A 10,640-nucleotide genomic window follows, 5' to 3' on the forward strand; every position below is an offset into this window, starting at 1 on the left:
GCCACAGATTCAACAGTAGTGACCACGAATTGGTGTCATTCCTTGGAGGGGTCGTGTTGCACCAGCTCCTTCCTAGGAAAGGAAGAAGCAATGGGAACTCAGTGAAATAAGAGCTTTTGGATAAGCTATGACCATGGCTAAAAGGGCTGCATTAGTTTCAGTCAGGTAAACAGGATCAGTTTTTCACTCGTGGATTTTTGTGAAGCATGAAGACAGCAGATGGCCAAAGTAGTTCTCTGGCTGATGTTGGAATTTTTTCAACTTTAACTAGCCCACCTATGTTTAGAGCAATATGGCTAGAAATGTTTTTCAGAGTCTACCTCAGCAGTGCTCTTGTCCTCTTCCAGAGTCTGGCAGAAGCGCAGAGCACAGGGCTGGAGCCCCCGCCTAAGGCACATGGGAATAGATGAGCCGGGGCTGGGTGCACGCTGCTTTGCTACGAGCCAAACGCTGGCCTTGGTGTTTGCAGCTGAGGACTTAAGCTGCCATCTGAAAGCTAATGCTCTGCTTCACCCATCAGAAGTTCTGATAAAATCAAGTAAAACACTACCAGGAGCCCAATACCCTCCAAACGTTTTGCTGTCAACTTTGTGTATTTGAGTATAGCACATTGTGTGGGATGGCACAAGCCCAATGGTCGTGTGTGGGGCCAGAGTGACCTGCTGTGCTGTGTCTGAAAGACCCACCAGCCCCACCCCATCTTACTGCTGTAGAACAGCAACTAACAGGATTCCTCAAATAAGAAGCAAAGAGACTTTCCTGGTCTTCCCAGTCAGTGGAGGGTAACCTTCGTGCAGTCAGAAGAATAATGCCGTCTGGGATAAGATAAAATCAGTACACTGAGCTAGACAATGTCAATTAGAAAAGGTCCTGAGGCAAGTCCTTCCTGTAAGGGTATGAAGATTGTGTCCCTGATGCCTGGACGCTGACTGATGCGACGTAGTTAGACTTCCTGATCATTTCCTCCATGGGTAGCTTGGGATAGTAAGCCAGGTAGAAGGCCAGTGCTCCCACAAAACTGTCTCCAGCTCCCTAGAATAAAATAACAAACAAGTTTAAGCGTACTCGCACGGGGAAACAATTCAGATGCATTTACTGGAAAGACAAAAAACTTGCAGCACTGATAGCAGGAGTCAGGAAATTGTTCAGGGGTTGCATTCAGTTCACTTTTCCATGCCTAGGAAATTGTGCCAGGTTAAACTAATGGCACAATACTGACTGTGCCCAGCTGTCGAATCAAGGTATAGACTATAATATGGCTTAAATGTAAAGGAAAAGAAAGGCGAGTGTGCTACAGTTCAGCAGCGTGCTGTTGTAAACACCACTTTTGAAACTTCCTGTTGTTGGAGTCTCTGATTTTGATTTCTCAACCTGAATTTTCATTAAAGCTATTTTTCTCTCATTTAACTTCTGTTTTTTATAAAGGGCAGTGGTAGAAGGGACAGAGAAAAAGGGGAAAAAAAAGCACCATGTGGCTTGTGGTGTCTGTAAATTCCTAGTTGCAGAACGATACATTTTGATGCCTCCAGAACTTAGCTGTTGTTCATTAAAAAGGTCCCGCTAACGAAGGTCTGTGCTGTGTGTATCACATAAACCACTCTTGCTCCTGGGACAAGCTTTGCCACCTGTGCTGAGTTTGACCATGGGGGTTGAGAACAGTGACATTCACCTGGAGCTCTGGCAGCCATGGCCCCCTTGAGCTACCTGTCCCCAGGCCACATCTCCCACCTGATGCTCTCCCCACCTGGCACAAGCCCTCAGCTAACAGGGAATACTCCGTCCCCGCACAGGTGCTGGCTGTGCCCCAGCTTGCTCTGACCCTCTAGCCCAGATACCACGAGTTCTGCTCTGATCAGCAGGGAATGACGACTGTTTGCCTCTTGAGTGCTTTTTAACAGTAACTGTTGTTCTGCGATGTTCAGTGCTCGGTCGTGTCCCAAACAACTGGCAAAATAAATCTTTTTTAACTTCATTTGCTCATTTCATTCCACAGTGTCCCTTCCTCCCTTTTCCCCTAAAACTGGCTTGATTTCTAAGGCCAGACTGATAGCAATTCTTGTTGGCATTGTAAAACTGGCTCTAAAGTCCCCCCTTTTTTTTTAATCATACTTTCATACCAGTAAAAGCATTACACTGGACACACTGGTAATATTTAATTCAAGAACCAGCATATGGATGATCTCCCCTGAGGATTTTTGCCTCTGTAGTTGTAATAGTCCCCAAGAGCCATGGAACAAGAGCAAAGGGCCTGGAAAAAGTTAAGATAGCTGAGCAAAATTTCTAACTGGAAGTTAAGGCTAGGAAGTAATTTTCCAATTTTGAGTTCTAAGGATTCTCAGTGTTAAACTCCCACCTACCCTAAAATCAGCTGCACATCATGACATTCTGGCAAAAACCCCACCATTTTCATGGAAATCTGTTTGTAACATGACAAGCAGCTGCCAGGGCAGAGCAGCGTGGCAATTGCCAGGGAACCCGAGAGGGGGTGAGCGCAGGATGCCATCGCCCACGCCCTGCCTTGTCTCTCCTTGCCCAGCCCTTCCATGGCAGCTGTTTGCATTGGTGTTCCCAGGCAGGCAACTCCCTGCTTAACTCTCGCTTAGCCTCACGTTCGGGCACTGTCTTCCATCGCCGTCACAGCGGGGTACGATGGAGAGTGTCGCCTGGCAAATTACACAGGATCATAGAAGAGTTTGGTTGAAAAAGACCATTACGATCATCTAGTCCAACCGCAAACCTAGCTTTGCCATGTTCACCACTAAACTACTAAACCATGTCCCTAAGCACCACATCTACACACCCTTTAAATACCTCAAGGGATGGTGACTCCACCGTTTCCCTGGGCAGCCTGTTCCAGAGCCTGACAACCCTTTCAGTGAAGAATTTTTTCCCAATAGCCAACCTGAACCTCCCCTGGCACAACTTAAGGCCATTCCCTCTTGTCCTATCACTTGTTATTTAGGACACAAACGCCCACCTCACTACACCCTCCTTTCAGGTAGTTGTAGAGAGCAATAAGGTCTCCCCTCAGCCTCCTCTTCTCCAGACTAAACAATCCCAGTTCCCTCAGCTGCTCCTCATAAAACCTCTGCTCCAGACCCTTCACCAGCTTCACTGCCGTTCTTTGCACATGCTCCAGCACCTCAATGTTTTTCTTGTAGTGAGGGGCCCAAAACTGAACACAGTACTTGAGGTGCAGCCTCACCGGTGCTGAGTACAGGGGGAGGATGACTTCCCTGGTCCTGCTGGCCACATGGTTTCTGATACAGGCCATGTTAATACATACATGTTAATAAGCGAAGCTGTACCCCTGTGTGCAGCTATAGCAGCACGTGTTTCAACAGTTCTGTATTCCTGAAGGTACCAGCAGCAGGTGAAGGTTTTTATCAATTTCTATTGGGCCTTTGTCTCTCTTCTGGTTTCCAGAGTGCTCTCACAATGGCAGGTGGAGCAGGAGCAGGTGACTGCTCGTTAAGTGTTGCCAGTGTATTTTGTCTGATGCATGACACAAAAATCTCCCGCCCATCTCAGAGTTAATCATTTCATTGATGCATGATTAATTATTAAAGCTATTTTGGTGCTGCTGTTACAGACAGATGTAGAATTTCAGCAAGCAGATCTGTTATGCTATAGCTCTAGCAGGAAGAACTCGTCATTTTTACATCAAATATTTCTCATACAGTGATCACTGGGTAATGGAAGTGGCCAAATATTACTTGAATGAGGAATACTCAGAATGTCTGATGTCAAACACCATCAGCTATTACCTGGCAGCAGCATGGAGCAAAATACTGTGGTTTTGATCTTTTTTTTTCACTGAGGTAGCTAAATACTGCTGCAAATAATTACTGCACTGTTTGCTATGGGAGCAAAAAAAGACTAACCACACATCACCCAGGTCTTAGTCTGGATGATGGTGAGATGGAACCTAAGTTCTCCCTTCAACCTTACGGTGCCACTCCACTTGTGGGTGACGCTGTGAGGTTGTGAGATGGCTGTAGATCTCCCTTTTGGCAAGGCTGAACTGTGTTAAATAACTACCAAGGCAACAAAGGGGTTGAACATCAGACTTCCATGCAGAATGGAAAAAGGCCCCCTAGTATTTTTTTGCAAGAGAAAAGATTATGGGATGACTGGAGAATATACAGAAGGAATTGATTCCAATGAACTTTCACTGAAATCCTTACTTCCCATACATAGACTGAAACGGTCAGTATCTCTAAAGCTGAGCTACTACAGACCCCAAGGGCATCATAAATTCAGTTGTTGGTAAGTAAATGTTTTGTGTGGGGAATGTTTTGAATATAGGAGCTACTACACTGAAAACAGCAGCACATATCAGCCTGATTGTGCAGATACCCTGTTCAACCTTGCTTCTGGTCTGTGCAGACATAACTGGTCAAACATGACTTAAAGAGCAACAGCAGAACTGACTGAGCTGCAAGGTTAGCTGCAATAAGAACTATTTTCGACTTACAGAAACAGAGCTTCCCTCTTTGGTATTGTGGATTAAACTACATTGGGTTTGGTAGATTCAGAAAAGGTCAGCACAGAGCAGAAGAAGGAACAGGCTCAGAGTAAAATCAAGATTATCCAAACTCTAGATTAGCAAATATTAGCTTTACATTTAGCTGTTTCAAAACCTGTGATAAGGAAAAAAACCAAAAAAAACCTTCTTTGCAAAAATAATGCATTTTGAAAATGACCAGTAAGGTGCATTTATTCTACCCACTGACAAAATATAAAAAGACAATATGTAATATTTTACATTGTTCAGCATTTGTCTTCCAGGATTCCTAATACATTGCAGACTTTGAGATAATCCTCATATCCTTGAGCGCCTGGAGACAATTCATTCCAGAATTACAAAAATATAACTTGTTTAACCTTTCTCTAAAGCAGGAGATGCTATTTGTATCAAATAAAATAAAGAACTGGATCAAAAAATTGTCTGATATGGCATGGCTAGTTCTGAAATGCAAATGTTACGGTTTTGACTAAAAGTTTTATGGTTTTGAAGCAGTTTTGAAAACCTATTTATATTCTGTGCCACTAGTCTGGAAGGTCCTTGTTTTCCTGTGTGTCTGGAAAAGGGCATTTTTGTTTGTTACCATCCAGCACCGATTGAGATTCTGTGCCTCTAGAGAAGAGAAAACCCACAAAAACATTTCTATTTATACCTTAGCTTTTGTTAGTCCTGATTTTTCAGAAGCTGGTTCACAACTTTCAGTATAACTATTTTTATATGATGCTGCCCTGAGAAGCTTTTTAAGGAAAGTGCTTTGTAAGTGGAAACTATATTGTTCAACAGTCTTTCCAGCTAGTAAAGCATTTTTCAATCAATCATGCATAGAATAATAGGATACATTTCACTTATACAATAAGATGACTTGTTCACCAAAAAGCTTTGGAGGCCAAGAGGTCAAAAGCTACAGCTCACGGCGTCACAGCAGTTGCGCTGCTTTATTCCAGGGCAAGCTCTTGCTCACCTTTGCCCTCCTAGTCTGTCATCTTGGGCAACCATGTAAGAACAGGAGGGGATTCTGTCTCCTGGAGCCCGATGTTGTTACTGAACCTCAGAAAACTTTCCTCAAGTGATTTTTCAAGAAGTCACAGTCCATGTGCACTCTGTGTATTACGTGGATTCATTCCATTAAATACATTGTAAGAGCACGTTACCAAGTCTTAAAAGGAATGGTGTGTTGTACAGCAGTACAAGAGAAACATTAGGCATGCTTGTAATGGTAAATCCTTTGTTTAGTGAATAAATCAAAACACCAATCCAAAAGCTGTCAAAAACTGCATGATCATGTAGAATCAACGATATTGCTTGCAATGATGCTTGTAGTCTTCTAGGAGCATTCACAGCAGTGCACAAATGAATAAAGCCTGAGGATTACACTGACTTGGTGCAGTCTAAATGCATGGCAATGCAGAGATACCCAACTCTGTCGAAGGAATTGGGCCTTGGAGAATTCCTGTTGTATTTATAGCACTCCATAACCACATGAGACTGGATTATGCCAAGGATGTTATCGCTCTTGTGTCACATCTGCTCAACATTCCTTGCTGTACCCCTGCCTACGCTGTACCCGAACTACAAATGAGCCCTACATAACACAAAAATATCTGTCAGTGAAGACGCTCACTATCCATTCCTCATAAGTGGGGAAAGCCTATGTCTCCCTACAAGAATCCCTCGGCTGTGATTTGATGAAAGGTCACTAATGGAACTGGAGAAACAGTTCCAGCCCTCAGGATATAGTCAGACACTCTTGTGCCAAGAGGGCCTATGTCTCAGCGAAGAGATAATTTCAGCTGAAATGTTCAGGGAGTAAAATATCACTTGGTAACAGTGGTTAAATCAGTTATACAGCCTTTTTGTTTTTCTTTATTTTTATGATTTCCTTCTCCCTGAAAGAGCCCATGTTTGTCCTCTCTGTGATGGAGAATGTTTTATTTCTGGAAATGTTACTGTCTTTTTTTATTATTATTTTTGCATTTATTTACCTGTGCAATACTCTTTTTTTTTTTTGGGGGGGGGGGGAGGTAATTCCCCCTGACCCCCATTTTTTTCTTATGTTTCACTGGAGAAATATTTTGGCACTTTGACTTAAGACAGTCTTTACATTAAACTAACTAACTCCACTATCTTGAAACTCTCCTGAAATTAAATTAATTTCACTATCTTCAAACTATTTCCTAAGTTAAAGGCCTAACAACGGTGACTACTCCCACGGTGTCTGGGGTTGCTGATCCTCTGTGGAAGAATTGGTGTCTTGTAGGACACCGTATGGGTACTAGTGGGGCTCTGCATGGCTGTGCTTACAGAAGCAGACCTTTGGTCACAAACCTCTAAAACCTGAAATATTTGGAAATTACAAAGAGATTTTCCACTAGCACAGTTATGCCTATATCTATCCCTGGAGTTCTGAACCAGAACAAAATGATTAAAAAAAGACTTTAATTTGGAACTACCAAATTTCGCAATAAAAACCAAAAGAACATGAAACAAATAGCAGGGCTTGCCTTTTTAGGTCCAAGTGAGGGTTTTGGCGCAGACTAGAGAGCACTTCAAAGCTTCTTGGTTTGAAGATAAAGGAGAAGCACACTGTGCCCCAGATCTTCAGGATCTGGAGCCATAACTGCGTTACTGTGCTTAATCTGTGCTCTGGTAACTGAGTGTTTCTGAGTGTTTCTTGTCACAAAGACAAGCTAGAACATGCCACCCTAAGCCAAAGAAAAATATAGAGAGAGAATGCATGGTAGTGATGCTCATCTGTTCCTTTCTTCTTCCCCTCTGCCTTCCCCAAACACACACTGATGCTGTCTGATGCGGTTTGCACGCTCCAGACCAAGTCACTGGGAATTGTTATGCTGCTGCCACGCCGTACGCTCCTTCCCCCAGCCACGTGCGGAGTGGCTGCATTCAGCCCCGGTTTGAGAACGGCGGGAGGTGTAAGCTAACACATTCTAATTTGCATTCCCTGTAGGTTGACAGTGAAGTCTTAATTCCAGTGATTCAGACTGCAGTTTCATAATAGGCTTAAGCCAATCCATGGTTATGTTACTGCCGAAAAGTTCAGTCCCCACTCATGTTTTTATCCTTGTCTCATGTTCCCACGCCCTCCCCTACATCAGATCTAGCACTTGTGCGGCCAAGCAGTGAGACAGGTCAGTTCTCTGATCTGTTTGAAGACTAAGCCAGTCAACACTGAGCAAGAAACATTAGTTTCCACCCAGATCAGCAAGCTGCTGTATTACCACATGATAGCTCTTCCAATGCCAAGGAGAAAGAGGTTAGAAACGCTCCTTTCAGCAGCAGCATGCTCTTGGATCAGCTTAAGCCAACTGTGAAACCTCACCCTTGGTCAACACCAGGCAATTCATTAACTCAGCTGTGTATCCAAGTCCTAATACTCTGGCTCCTCGTTCACACAGGGAAAGCCACTTATTCCACTCTTCCTCCTGCACCCTGTGAGCTCAGACCAGAGGAATGAGGGAACGATCACGCTTCCTTTCTGTATCTTTTCCAGACTCTGTTCTGGGAAGCTGTGGGAAGGAGCAGTCCTTGATTTTCTTGCATTTATGTGGCATCCTACTTGCCTACCCATGGTGAAAATTTCTTCCTCTTTTGTTCTCAAGCTGAACAAGGGCAGCGTGTCATCTGGTCCTTCACATGTCTCGAGAACTTAGAGGTAACTAAACTATACCCGCTGTAGACTATCAGTTGGGAAACATCAAAACCAAAGCACACCACACAATGTTTCACATCAGCCATCAGGAATTTTTACCCACTTCCTGACAGATTTCCTGATGGTTCATTAACAGTGATTAATCAGCCTGACCGTTAACCCCCTGCATTCCTGAGAGATTAATCGTGATACAAAGCCTCCTGCATGCATTTTCTTTCCTTTCTGAAACATCCTACTACATTAAGTTATTCACTTTTTCTATAAAGATCAGCAACAAGTATTACAGATGCATGAATCCCCCTAAAAGTTATCTGGTTTGTAGTGAATGTTGTAAACAAAAAATACAACATTCACAACTCTGCAATTTTTAATTTGTATGCCATCTAAAAAGCGCAGCTGAAAGTATCTAGAGATCTGGCAATATCACGCAGTCCTGCTTTACATTTCAAAGCCCCTATAGAGCATCTGTTTTGAAAACAGGTAATAGTGCTCTCATTTCACATGACAGGAAATAAACCCAGTGTCAGGAACACCCACTTGGAGACATCTGTGGGCTGAATCCAGAGCTCCTGATCTTGCACGGACTTCAAAAGGAGTCATATGAGCTACTCATCCTTCAAAAATGAGGCACAGCTTGGGAACCCCAAAACTGAGGTATCCAAAATTAGTAAGTGGACCTCCATGAGTTGCCCACAGCTCTGCTAGAATCTCAATCAGGATCAGAACAGAGGAGCTCCCACCTTGCTGTTTACAAGACCTGTTTACTAGGTGTTTGTGAGGTGATGGCTTTCTCTTAGCACGCACTGACGAAATCTGTGAGGGAGCACAGGAGAGCTTCATTCTGCCAGGTAATAATATTCCAGTATGCCACTCAGCACTGGGGAAGAAAGTTATTCTGTGTTACAGACTAACCCCAGAAAGCCAACAAACTATTCACCCACAGGGATCACTCTGTTTTCTGAATCATTGAAACAATTAAGTGTGATGATGCTCATATAAACTCCTTTCAACTCCAGATAACATTAATGAGAGGTGACAAATTTATTTCTTTCTTACACAATGGAGTAAGAGCACTGAACCAGGAACTCCACATGTTCTTCTGAAAACAAAGGATGCATGTTGCTGAACCTGTGAGATTCCCATCAACCAAACAATTCACCACTACTCATTCCTATGCTACCAGAGTGATAGCTGTTTTGGCAAGGAATATTTAAATTTAGGATACACTTCTGTGTAAATTTTCAGTTTAAGCTTCAGTAGCCTTTGGTACCTGCTTCTTCCCTGGTTTCAAACTTGAGCTATGATCTGTGGCCTCCTTTCATTTGATCTGAAAGTTCTTACCTCACAGAGAAACTCAAAACCAGCAGAGGAAACCCTCCACACTTTTTTTTTTTGGTTGGAGTGCACATAGAAAATGTATGTCATACAAAAAACAGTAATGGAAAGCTCTCATTACACTTCAGCTCAATACAAAGCTCTCCAGTGGCTCTCTTGCAAAGAGCAGCACAAACACCAAGACGTGTCAACAACAGGGAAGCACACAGACATCGCCGCTAATAAAAATAAGACCGACCTTCAGCTGAACATGCTACAGGAGCTGTATCTACCTTTCCCCAAATTTGAACTTGCATGGAATCAGTCATAGTTGAAGCTCAGCACTAAATACAGCAGCTCCTCAGAAGGCTGATACTTACTTCTCAAACTGGTTTATCAAGCCTCAACAACACGCAGCTACTCTCCTCCTCTAATCAAAAGCTTCACTTATCTCACTTCCTTGAGAAGTACTTCGCTCCCTTCATTATTCATGTCACACTCATGCCAACTTGTAATTTCTTCCTAACAAAGCTCACGCTTATGTGTTAATTCACAAATTTAATTTAATGAACAAATGAAACTAGAGCCCAAGCCCTGCCTTGAACACATCACGTTATTCTGATAGTACCCTGCAAATACTGGCAGTGAGTTTTCCCTTCCAAACAAGGAGCTCCAAAACCAGGACAGAATTGGCCAAATTATCACTGACTGTGTCACCCAGTATCACGTCAGGGGCTGACATGGCTTCAGGACCCCATAATCTAACAGCCAAGTCAGAAGAAGGAAATATCCTTGCTGGGCAATTTCAGTAGCCATGTGGTTTCTTTTCTTTCAGACTGAAAATTACAGAAGACTCCTAGTGATCCCATCTAATCTGATGAGATGCACTCAGAATGACACAACTGCCATCTCGCCTGGGATTGATCAAAAAACCATTATTTTTTTGCACGAAAGCTCCATATGCTCGAGTGCCTTTTTCAAAACCACAGTATCTAGCCTTTGTTGGCTGGCCACTGCTCCCGCCTACCTCTGAACTACATATCCTGGAGGGAAAAAAAAACCACCAAACTTCAGGAGGTTTTTTTGTCTGAGCTCACTCTAGCATTGTCCTCTTGCCAGCTCCCTGCATTC

The 10,640-nt window shown here is 43.3% G+C and overlaps 1 protein-coding gene across 1 annotated transcript in view; it reads right to left on the reverse strand.

Annotated features, from left to right (window-relative positions):
- Nucleotides 1-858: 858 nt before the first annotated feature.
- RBKS (ribokinase) overlaps nucleotides 859-10,640 on the reverse strand; it is a 47,602-nt gene continuing 37,820 nt past the window's right edge. The window contains 1 exon segment of the mRNA XM_010178397.2: nucleotides 859-1,032. Within this exon segment, the coding sequence (XP_010176699.2) occupies nucleotides 859-1,032 (174 nt within the window).

The sequence above is a fragment of the Antrostomus carolinensis genome, unplaced genomic scaffold (assembly GCF_000700745.2).
Source record: "Antrostomus carolinensis isolate BGI_N321 unplaced genomic scaffold, ASM70074v2 scaffold31041, whole genome shotgun sequence".
NCBI lineage: Eukaryota > Metazoa > Chordata > Aves > Caprimulgiformes > Caprimulgidae > Antrostomus > Antrostomus carolinensis.